The following is a 12831-nucleotide window of genomic DNA, read 5'->3' as shown; positions in this document are numbered from 1 at the left end:
AAACTCATGAACCATGAGATCATGACTAAACCAAAGTGGGATGCTTAACCGACTGAGCCACCCAGGTGCCCCAGGATGTGATTTTTTTTTTAATTGCCTAGAAAACATGCTATTTGTTTAGATCACCCTGTAATACTTCATTTTCTTCATGAATAAATATAAAATTTTTCTAGCAGTATTTCAAAATAGGCTCATGATAAATGTTTGGGTGAACAAAACAGATTATTAAAAAAAAATGCAAAAGCAGCATAGCACAGATTGAATTGCTGTTCCATTACTATTAAATCTAGATGTGTCAACAATTCAGTGAGAGTAAAATCAGTAACGATGACTGAAAGAAATCTATGAGACAGGAATTGAAACTTAAATGACTGAAATCATTTAATAGGAAATACTTTATATAAGTAGATCCAGTCTTCACTTATAGCACCAACATATAACAGGCACTATTGTAATCCTCCTGTTTTTCTCTCTGCCTTAATATTTGAACTTAATGTGGAAAAAAAATATTCCAAGTAAATCTGTGAAGTTCAGAATTCTTTTCTAGTATACCTGTATATAAAAGCCTGCCAGATTTCTTTCTCACAGTTATGTGAAACCTTTGTCACTTCACGAAATACTATGTTGGTCTTGGTCTATGAACTGTGCATATTTTTTTAAAAAATCTTTAAATACAAACTGTTGCACACACACACACACACACAAAAGAGAAACAGAGTCACTGAGAACAAACTGGTGGCTCCCAAAGGGGAGAGGAATGGGAAATTAGGGGGAACAGATGAAGAGGATTAAGAGCTACACACTTCCAGTTATAAAATAAGTCATGGGTATGAAAAGTAAAGCATAGGGAATATAATCAATAAAATTTTAATACACTGCTTGTGGTGAGCATTTCAAAATGTATATAATTGCTGAATCACTATGTTGTATACCCGAACCTAAAATATATGTAAATTATTTTTCAATTAAGAGTAAAAACACAAACTTGTTTAATATCATTTCATGGGAAAGAGGAAATGGGAATTTGATTATCAGACTTACAGTAACCAAGTGTTATTATCTATGTGGATTTCAGTTATAAATAAAAATATTTTAACGGTTATATTTTGTTATTAAAAACTAAAAGAAATTAGTTTTGACCAAAATAAGTATAAACATGCCAGAGAATATTATTAACAGCATGTAAGACTAGACCAAATCAACATATTTCTAGAACATCAGATCAATTATAGCACCATAACCATTACCAATAATAAAAGAGCAACTGAGCAGGCAGTAACTGCCTATATTCTTAGGTGGTGTGATAGTGTGACAATAAGTACAGTTTTATTCCTTAGCTCATTCCCAGTCCATGTGTTACCCTGCTAATCTACAATAAAGTTAAAAACAGGCTACACAAATTTATTAAAAGTACATTACATGAAAACTATATTTCAGATTTGATTTTGATTTTATATATATTATGATCACCAATTTAAAAAGAACTTGTCTTTCATAAAACATTTGAGTATGCACTTATAAGAATGAAAGGCTGCTTATGTAAAAAGCTTAGAACCAGTGTTCAAATATATATAGACATTTACATCCTAAAACTACTGAGTAATACACTTTATTGAGACACAATTCACATATAATACAGTTCACTCATTTAAAGCTATTTAAAATGTCCACCTATAGTCATTCTTTAGGAAACTTTTAACTGTCAATTTTAGTGCCCCATGCCTGTTGTCAAATCTTGTCATTCTTTACTATTAGTGTTAAGCACAGAAATATATATAAAATATATGCTATTCCTCAAAAATATGTTAACTTTAATACTGTCTTTCTTTAAGAAATACCAATAACTGGCACTTGTTTATGGCTTATTTTTAAATACTAGTTTTTCAGAAATATCATTAAATGAGGCTTTGGCCAGTTCATAAGTAAAATGATAAATGGAACTAATTACACTATTCATATGGTGATTTAAGATAAATTTATTATATACTTGCAATATTAATCTATGATTTTCATCATAGCCATTTTTCCACCTCGGATTTTATCTACTCGACCAGGACAAAAAAGTCCAATTATTATACATGATGACAATTCCTCTGACAAAGACAGAGAAGACAGCATCACTTACACTACTGTGGACTGGAGAGATTTTATGTGCAACACATGGCATCTAGAACCCACTCTTAGGTAAGTAGAAGGTATATATATTTACCTATATCCTACAGGATTATTATGAGAAAAAGGTTATAAATGATGTAGTAAGTTAAATATGATTTACCAAAAACTTTTTAGAAGTTAGCTACTTATAACATCTCTAACTTCTGGCTATGCTTTCTGCTCCTTTCTGCTTTTTTAAGTTCTTCTAGTCAGGGCAAAAGAAGCACAAACACTGCAAATAGCTCAGCATCCTCCACTGTGTAACATTCTTCCAGTTAATCACTAAAATATGAGAGTAACTCTACTTCCACCATTGCTACTATGTTTTTACCAGGATATTAATTTCAGGTGTTTGAAGTACCTACAGTTAACTTTTTTGTTACTAAGTTTGGGTAGATACAGTAGCAGCCACACATTAAGGAATTATTACAATTTCTCACATATGTCATGACAATGTAATAGAACCTGCAATGTCATAGTTCGTCTGCATGCTAAGCAATATAGAACCATCCCTGAAATGTTGACTTTAATGCTGTCAGATTCAGGTTCATTTACCGAGTCATAGTCTAATACAATCATGATGCCAATTACATCAACTTACTTTCATATTAAAATGCCAGTAGTATTTTCTAGTTTTAATTACATTTATAATGGCTGCTATAACTAGTGATACTTGCAGTGTGTGTCCTTGTTTATGATTACCACTTATGACCTTCCTATCATTTTTCCCTTTCCTTTCATCTGCTTTGCTAATGAAATTTTAACTGTCTGAATCATGGAATAATGGTATCAAAAAAAGGTCATCATAAGAAAATTCTAGCATATTTCTGCATAATGACACAGATTTCATTTAGATAAGGTTATTCAGACATATTTATGCCACAAAATAATTCCAAACTAACAAAATATCCATTATACAGTAGACTCTTGTAAAAACAAAGTAGTGACTTTGTGTTAATTTTTATTCAATAAAATTTGGTATGAATTAATAGTACATATACTCATGAAAAGTATTAACAGTGTCAGTGCTCAGGAACAGAATTAAATATTGCAGAGGTTCTAATGCAGAAAACTACTTAGAAAATTTGTTTTGTATTTGTAAATCTATGATGAAATTAAATACCTTTTAATTTGAACTTAAAAAGTTAAAAAGTGGTGGAGAGCATGTTGAAGAGCTCTGGCTCTAAGTCCAGGTTTATAGATAGCATGGTAACTAAATTATCTTGGCCAGAGGATCTAACCTAGTTCTGCCTCAGTTGCTTTATATGAACAATTGGTAAACAATATTACCTACCTCGTAGGGTTGTTACAATGGTTAAATGAGTTAATGCAAAATGCTTATAACTATTAGAGTTTTAGCAGATCAATGCTTAATACCCTCTTTTTCCCTTCCCAAGTTCAGAAGCAATTAAGACAGTGGGAGAGAGGCAGCTGCAAATCAAAATGGCAGTTTTAATACTGATAAGGCTCATAACAGAGAATGTGATTTCTATGTCTGGAAACAATGGCTTTCTACTACAAAGTCCAAGTTTGGACTTACCTACAGGGCCTTCATGATGGAGAACTCAGGGTGGAGGCGGGTGTACACCAGAATTGTGCAGTTGACAGCTCTGTGAACTCACCTAGCTACAGGCGGCCATGAACAGTCTTGGGTTAACCTATTTAGGAGTCTGTCCTTGAGAAACCTATTGCATGAAGAGACGGATCAAAATGAGTGGCTCTTAAGGGAAGGTAGGGAAGAGGGCATTAAACTACACTCTATGGTTCCTCTGTTAACTTGTCAAACAGATAAATCATCAATAAGGGAGCAGAGAAAGGTCAGTAGTGTTTCACAAATGGCTATTCCTCTCTAAGGAAGGAAATGCCAGGAATAGGGAAAAAACTGTGTCCTTCAGACACGTTTAGCCCATAGCAAACAATACATTTTAGCCTTTCCCCCCCCACCATTATGCCACATATGTTGAACTCTCAGTTTTATTGAGATAAAACTGACAAAACACATAAGGTATTTTAAGTGTACAGGGTCATAAATTTTATATCTGTAAACCTTGTAAAAGGATTCCTCCCATCAAGTTAACATCTTTTAGAATGAACCAGATGTTCTTTAAATATTAAGATGACCCTGTAACTTAAGCCTAAATCAAAATGAGATTCATTTAGTCCACTGCTGTCAAGGATGCTTATAATAGTGAATGCTATTATAGTGAACCCAGGAATTGTAGCTTAGATTACTCAAATGCACCTACTGAGAATATTTTGTCCTAAGCATATTATGGAGGTTTAGTGATGTTCTTGAATCTACCTTTAGGACTGTGTTAGGGCACTGTACTCCCAAATAACTTTTATACTTACAGATTAATTTCTTGGACTGGAAGAAAAATTGATCCAGTAGGTGTTGATTATATTCTTCAAAAATTGGGCTTCCATCATGCCAGGACTACAATTCCTAAATGGCTTCAAAGAGGAGTCATGGACCCACTTGATAAGGTTCTCTCAGTTCTTATCAAAAAACTTGGTACTGCACTACAGGATGAAAAGGAAAAGAAAGGAAAAGACAAAGAAGAACACTAAAAAAGTAACTCATCTGTGAACAAACTGTGATTGTGTCCGTTAAGTTTTATTACACTGGAGTGTTTTTTCTTTTTGTATAGTAAACTTATTTCCAATATAACTTAAAATAATTCTAATTTTGTGGTCATTACATTGAGAGTTTGTAAGTTAATCTGTTTATTCTAGTTCCACCATTCTGTATACAGTGAAGTATTGCATGGTAATGTAAATTTTGTGAAAAACTAGATTAAAATATATAAATCTGCTTGGTAGGGTTTATAATTGTATTATGTGCAATATGATTCCTCCATCTTTAAAATATTTTCAGAGTAACTGTGAATTTCCTTTGATATTGGCCATAACTTTTAGGAAAAATCTTGCTGATAATGTGATTTTTTTTGGTCATTAATTGTTTTTTCTTTTTTTAAAAGGTAGCCTTGTATAAATACCTATTTGTATATAGTTTGAGTAATTGTGATATGATTGAATACCACTAAAATATTCTTTGTAACTATTGTAATAAAGTCACAATAATTCGTTTCACTCTGTAGTTTTGGGGTCTTTTCTTCTTTTGATAGCTTATTTTTATAATTCTTGCAAAAATGAAATCCTTATAAAGATTAGCTCAAGGAGGATGCAGTCAGGAAGAGGCACAGCAGAGGCTTAAATATTAGATATTGTTCTATATATATATTTATTTAGACAGCAAGGCACACACGTGAGAGCAGGGGAGGGGCAGAGAGAGAATCCCAAACATGCTCCATGGTGTCAGCACAGAGCCTGACTTGGGGCTCAATCCCACAAACTGTGAAATCCTGATCTGAACTGAAATCAAGAGTCAGAGGCTCAACAAGCTGAGCAACCCAGGCATGCCATTATTCTTTTTTTTTTTTTTTTAAGTTTATTTAAGAGACAGAGGGAGGGAGAGAGAGAATCCCAAGCATGCTCCATGCTGTCAGCACAGAGCCTGACCTGGGGCTCAATCCCACAAACCCCTGAGATCATGACCTGAACTGAAATCAAGAGTTGGATGCTTAACTAACTGAGCCACCCAGGCACTTCTCTATTTCTTAAACTAGTGGTGAGTACACAGCTGTATGTTCTTATACTGTGTATGTAAATTTATGTGTATCCTTTTTAAAAACTTTATATATATAAATGTATATATAGTATACATGCAGAAGGATAATAAGATTTTAAAAAGACTAGCAAACTCTAAAGAAATATTCAAAAGTACTTATAATCAACTATATTCCTCCCCCCACGCCCCCACAACTCAGGTTTGAAATCTAGCCAAGGCTGTACAGTCAGTTTAAAGGTTGGGTAAAAAGTAGAACTGAAAAATCCTAGAGCTAGAAAATGCCTCAAAAAAGCCCATGATGCAGACTCTTGCATTAGGTAGACAACAAAGTGTCTGACAGATTAAAAATAATAATAATTACAGAAGAGCCTCTTGCATATGCGCGCGCACACACACACACAAGTGTTGGTAGGGGAATTAACTACTATCACACAGCAATTTAGTAACAACTAAAAGCCTAGTATCTAGAGTCATAATTTTATATTCTTTCTGCTAGACCATCTTTTCTATCATCTGCCAGTTCTCTGCATCACCATTACAGTTGGGGGCTACATGTACATAATTTCTACTGGTCAGGTTTACCAGAGAAGCAAATTCTATGTCTACTATGGATCTAGTGTCTAAGATAAACTACCAGAAAGTTACTTCATAAAACAAACCAACTAAAAATTAAAGAAATTAGTTCCTTGAGTCCTACTCCAGGTATGTATTCTCTGCTTTAAAGAAACAGTATGCTAGTTATAAATGTTAAAAATTTCCCATGGCTTTATATATTATTGACGTATGAGCTAACAAAAAAAAATGATCTAAGTATAAACTTACTTGATTTCTAGCACTGTGATAATGTTTTACTGTGATAAAAACATGAAACCATAAGAATTCTTGAGGAGAACACAGGCAGTAACCTATTTGACACTGGCTGTAGCAACTTCTTTCTAGATATGCCTCTTAAGGCCAGGGAAACAACTACTGAAACTTCATTACAATAAAAAGTTTCTTCACAGCGAAACAAAATTAAAAGGTAACCTAGGACATGGGAGAAGATATTTGCAAATGACATATCTGATAAAGGGTTAGTACCCAAAATCTATAAAGGAATTTCTACAACTCAACACCCAAAAAACAATCCAATTAAAAAATAGGTAGACAGACATCAACAGACATTTTTCCAGAGAAGATACACAGATGGCCAACACACACATGAAAAGATGCTCAGCATCACTCATCATCAGGGAAATATAAAACTACAATGAGACATCACCTCACACCTGTCAGCTAAAATCAACACAAGAAAAAACAGGTGTTGGTGAGAATGTGGAAACAAGGGAACCCTCTTGCACTGTTGGTGGAAAGCATACTGGTGCAGCCACTCTAGAAAACAGCATGGAGTTTCCTCAAAAAGTTAAAGAACTACCCTATGATCCAGCAATCTCACTACTAGGTATTAATCCAAAGAATATAAAAATACTAATTCAAAGGGATACATGCACCCTGATTTTATATTATCTACAAGAGCCAAATTATGGAAACAGCCATAAATTATTAGTCAAATTATAGAAACAGATGTGGGGCTAGATCTCATGAATTGTGAGCTATGACCTGAGCCTTAACTGAATGAGCTGCTTAAGCATCCCAAGAGAATGACTCTTAACTAAAGAGAACAAACATGGTGACCAGAGGGGAGGTGGGTGGGGGGTGGGTGAAATAGGTGATGGGGATTAAGGAGTGCACTTGTGATGAGCACCAGGTGTTGTATGCATGTGCTGAATCACTACATTGCACACCTGAAACTAATATTACACTGTAGGATAACTGGAATTTAAATATTTTTTTAAAAATTTTTAGAAAGAAAAGGGCAATTTAAATCTGTAACTTCAAAATTTCTGTGGCTCCACTGGACAAAGCTATAAAAAAAAACTCTATTTGTGTATTACTGGTAGGAATGTAAATTGGAACAACCCCCATGGAGAAAAATTAGGCAAGAGCTATGAAAATTACAAAGGCATATAATCTTTGCCTTCTCACTGCAGGATGTACCTTCATGTGTGTGAACTATGTAAGAATATTTTTTGCATTATTTGTAATAAGTCGTTGAAAACAATTCAAATATCCATTCAACAAAAGACAGGTTAAATAAAATATGGCAGGCCCTTTTGCTGGAATATGCAACTGTAAAAAAAAAAAAATAGTAAGGATGATGTTTGTCTAATATTAAATGAAGCAAGATGCATCAAGCTATGTAGATTACAAAGTTTCCAGTCTATCAAAATTATCTTCTTCTATTCCAGGAAATCACATGATACATCCAGGTTTTCTGTAAAATTCCAATAACATTTAACAAAACCTTCACAGCTGTGAAGCTATAGTAAAAAATAATTTTTTAAAATTACCATGTGAAACACCAAATCTATGAAGTACCAATCTAAACTACCAACATAATACTTATAAAATACAGTATGAATCAATTATTCAAAATAAAAAAATTTAAAAAATGCTCAAGGACATATAAAATACAAGCTCAAATTTTTAATTATTAGAATCAATTTTATTATTACACCGAAGTATTGAGTTCTACTCATCCCTAAAGAATTTCAAAATAACAGAAACAGAAATTCATGGAGTGGCCTCAGTCCCCGGGCCATACTAAATAGAACTGCCTTACAAATTTCTCCATCTTTATTATGGAATGGTGTCTTCTGAAGTTAACTGGAGTAAACCTGGTTACCTGAGTATTCTGGTCATTTTCTATGACAAATGATACTGCCAGAATGCTTGTGCCCTCTGCACAGTGAGAGCTAGATATTCATCTCATGTCACTTGAACATGTTCTAAAGTCTGTTGAGAATCTCTTTTGTTTTTCAATTCAGACCTCAAGAACATAGTATTCTTACCCAAAAGTGTTAGATGGCTAGATAGTCCTCAATTGAAAAAAACTAATAAATTCAAGTTTTGTGAATTTTGTCTACTTTACCTGTGCAGACCAGAGTCAAGCAACTCAAGGCCAGGAAAGGCCTTTTTTGCATCTCTCATCACTGAAATGCAGCCAGATCAACATTAAACCATCCTGCACACCTAGAAAACTGATTTGAGGATTAACACAACAATCTGAACAACCTGAACCACAGAACTCAGCAGGTACATGGCACAGAGAGGTAAATTGGGAGAGAGAGAAGCTGCAGAGGGCAGGGAGCTGTTTTTTTCTTTACGAAGAGAGGGCAGAGACAGGGGGAGAGTAGGGGAAAAGCACACTGTGCTCCAAAGTAGCTGAAGAGAAAGTGGAAAAGTGGAAACAGCTGCAGGGACTGAACAAAAAAAAAGGGAGAATGGAGAAAGGAGAGGGTTTAAATTCCATTAAGATAAACGGGGAGCACAGTCTGAAACAACACAGCTTGATACCTGGTGGTGCTCTGGTGGAAAGGGCAAAGCCCAGGAGCAGAGAGATCCAAGGGGTCTTCAGGCCAAATGGGGAGGAGCGGTTCCCCTGCTGGGGAGACATTTGGTCGAGGCTATGTGGCCACTCCACAGGCAAAGGTCCCAGTGAACCCTAGAGAACAACCACATTCGCTGGTGCTGGAACAAAATATTTAAGGGGGAAGCCTGGCACCAGATGTGTGTTGTGATTTTCTATAATCCCCGAAACGCTGCTGCTACATAACCACGTGAACTTCTTCTGGGGTGGGCTGGCACCCAGCTGCAGTCTCTGGGCATCAGCAGTAGCACGGTCCTGTGAACGTTCCTGGGGGTGTGCGGGCACCCAGCCATTGCTTGCTGAGACCCTCCCCAGGAGGTCTGAGTGAGTCAAAGCTGCAGTCCCACAGAAGTGAGGGGTTGGAAAGTACAGCTGCATCTGAGATAAAACTCAGGAGAGCGGTGCCACCTAGCAACGTGATGGCTTGGTTTTGGACAGTGTAAAAGCAGGAAGTGGACGGAAGCCGGGGACAAAGGAGGGGTGTGCAAAAGCTGGTTGAAGAGAACAGAGTTCTGATACTAGAGACTGGGTAGCTGGGTGACACCATTTTCACCCTTCCCATGCATGCACATACACAACTACAGGTAACACAACACCACTACAATCCAACCCAGTAAGCTAAGCAGTGCCATCTAGTGGAGAACAGAGCCGTTACACTAAGCCCTGCCCAACTGCACCAACCTTGCTCTTCAGGAATACCACAAGTCTCGCTGCCTGCTTGGTTTACAAACTGTTAAGTGCTTCATAGTTTGACTTCTAGGGGACACCGATGTAATTTCAATATTTTAGGCTGTTTGCTGGTCTATCCAATTTTTTTTTCTTTTCTTATTCTTGAATACAGAAAGAGAAGAAATTTATTTTTATTTTCAATTTTTATTATTTCTCTTTAATTTTCTACTATATTTCTTACTTTTTTGTAAATTTTTCAATTTCCATTTTACTTCAATCATCACTTTATTCTATTTCAGGGTATTCATTTTTCTAAATTTTCAAACATTTACTTTTTTTTCTTTTCTTTTTCTTCTTATTCTTTTAACTTTCCCTTTTATCTCTAATCTATAAAGCTCCTTTCAACAACCAGACCAAAACACACTGAGGATATAGCATCATTTGTTTCTTTTTGCATGTGTGTATTGTTTTAATTTTTTAATTTTAATTTTTTTTGCCTCATTAATTCCTTTTCTTACTGCAAAATTACAACACAAAGGAATTCACCCCAAAAGAAAGAGCAGGAAGAAATGACAGCCAGGGACTTAACACAAATATAAGATGTCTGAACCAGAATTTAGAATCATGATAATAAGAATACTAGTTGGGGTCAAAAAGAGATTAGAGTCCCTTTCTGCAGAGATAAAAGAAGTAAAAGCTAGTCAAGATGAAATAAAAAATTCTATAACTGAGCTGCATCTTGAATAGATGCCACAGCGGCAAGGATGGATGATGCAGAGCAGCGAATCAGCCATATAGAGGACAAACTTTAGGAGAATAACAAAGCAGAAAAAAAGAGGGAGGCTAAAGCCAAAGAGCATGATTTAAGAATTAGAGAAATCAGTGACTTATTAAAAAGGAACAGCATCAGAATCATAGGGGATTCATCTTATGGGAATAAGATGAACAGAGAGAAAAAGGGATAGAAGGGTTATATGAGAAAATCATAGCCGAAAACTTTCCTCACCTGGGGAAAGACACAGACATCAAAGTCCAGGAAGCACAGAGAACTCCCATTAGATTCAATAAAAACCGACCGTCAACAGGCATATCACAGTCAAATTCACAAAATACTCAGGCAAGGAAAGAATCATGAAAGCACCAAGGGAAAAACAGTCCTTAACCTATAAGGAAAGATCCGGTTTGCAGCAGACCTATCCACAGAAATGTGGCAGGTCAGAATGGAGTGGCAAGATATATTCAATGTGCTGAATCAGGAAAATAGGCAGCCAAGAATTCTTTATCCAGCAAGGCTGTCATTCAAAATGGAAGGAGAGATTAAAAGTTTCCCAGACAAACAAAAACCAAAGGAGTTAGTGATCACTAAACCAGCCCTGCTAGAAATTTTAAGGGGGACTCTCTGAGGGGAAAAAAGCTGAAAAAAAAGAAAAAAAGACCAAACAACGAAGACGAGAAAGGACCAGAGAACACCAACAGAAACCCCAACTCTACAGGTAACACAATGGCAATAAGTTCATATCTTTCAGTACTCACTCTAAACGTCAATGGACTAAATGCTCCAATCAAAAGACATAGGTAACAGAATGGACAAAGAAAACAAGTTCCATCTATATGCTGTTTACAAGAGACCCACTTTAGACCTAAAGACACCTTCAGATTCAAAGTAAGGAGATGGAGAACCATCTATCATGCTAATGGTCGACAAAAGAAAGCCACAGTAACCATACTTATATCAGACAATCTAGACTTTAAAATAAAGACTGTAACAAGAGATGAAGAATGGCATTACATCATAATTAAGGGGTCTATCCACCAAGAATACCTAACAACTGTAAACATTTATGCTCCAAATGTGGAGCACTCAAATACATAAATCAATCACAAACAAAAAGAAACTCATCGATAGTAATACCATAATAGTAGGAGACTTCAACACCCCACTCACAGCAGTGGACAGATCATCTAATCAAAAACTCAGCAAGGAAACAATGGCTTTGAATGACACACTGGGCCAGATGGACTTAATAGATATATTCAGAACATTTCATCCTAAAGCAGCAGAATATATATTCTTCTCCAGTGCACATGGAATGTTCTCCAGAATAGACCATCTATCATGCTAACGGTTAACAAAAGAAAGCTGGAGTAGCCATACTGATATCAAACTTTAAAATAAAGACTGTATCAAGGGATGCGGAAGGGCATTATATCATAATCAAGGGGTCTATCCACCAAGAATACCTAACAACTGTAAACATTTATGTGCCAAATGTGGTAGTACCCAAATATATAAATCAATTAATCACAAATATAAAGAAACTCATCGATAGTAATACCATAATAGTAGGAGACTTCAACACCCACTCACAGCAATGGACAGATCATCTAATCAAAAACTCAACAAGGAAACAATGGCTTTGAATGGCACACTGGACCTGATGGACTTAATAGATATATTCAGAACATTTCATCCTAAAGCAGCAGAATATATATTCTCCACATGGAATGTTCTCCAGAATAGATCACATACTGGGACACAAATCAGCCCTCAACTAGTACAAAATGATCAAGATCATATTGTGCATGTTTTCAGACCACAATGTTATGAAACTTGAAATCAACCAGAAGAAAAAAATTTGGAAAGGTAACAAATACTTGGAGACTAAAGAACATCCTACTAAAGAATGGATGAGCTAAGCAAGAACTTAAAAAGGAAATTTAAAAGTACATGGAAGCCAATGAAAATGATAACACCACAGTTCAAAAACCCTGGGATGCTGAACATCTTTTCATGTGCCTGTTGGCCATCTGGATGTCTTCTTTAGAGAAGTGTCTATTCATGTTTTCTGCCCATTTCTTCACTGGGTTATTTGCTTTTCGGGTGTGGAGTTTGGTGAGCTCTTTATAG

The 12831-nt window shown here is 35.6% G+C and overlaps 1 protein-coding gene across 9 annotated transcripts in view; it reads left to right on the top strand.

Annotated features, from left to right (window-relative positions):
* BLTP1 (bridge-like lipid transfer protein family member 1) overlaps nucleotides 1-5254 on the top strand; it is a 220428-nt gene extending 215174 nt beyond the window's left edge. For all 9 annotated transcript variants that reach the window (XM_040474633.1, XM_040474632.1, XM_040474634.1 and 6 more), the window contains 2 exons: nucleotides 2019-2184; nucleotides 4509-5254. In XM_040474633.1, the coding sequence (XP_040330567.1) occupies nucleotides 2019-2184; nucleotides 4509-4725 (383 nt within the window). In that variant the 3' untranslated portion in view covers nucleotides 4726-5254. The remainder of the gene's footprint in view (nucleotides 1-2018; nucleotides 2185-4508) is intronic.
* Nucleotides 5255-12831: the final 7577 nt, after the last annotated feature.

The sequence above is a fragment of the Herpailurus yagouaroundi genome, unplaced genomic scaffold, assembly GCF_014898765.1.
Source record: "Herpailurus yagouaroundi ecotype Mexico unplaced genomic scaffold, PumYag 28, whole genome shotgun sequence".
Taxonomy (NCBI): domain Eukaryota; kingdom Metazoa; phylum Chordata; class Mammalia; order Carnivora; family Felidae; genus Herpailurus; species Herpailurus yagouaroundi.
The sequence above is the reverse complement of the archived record's forward strand: the minus strand, read 5'-3'. Positions and strand labels throughout refer to the sequence as shown.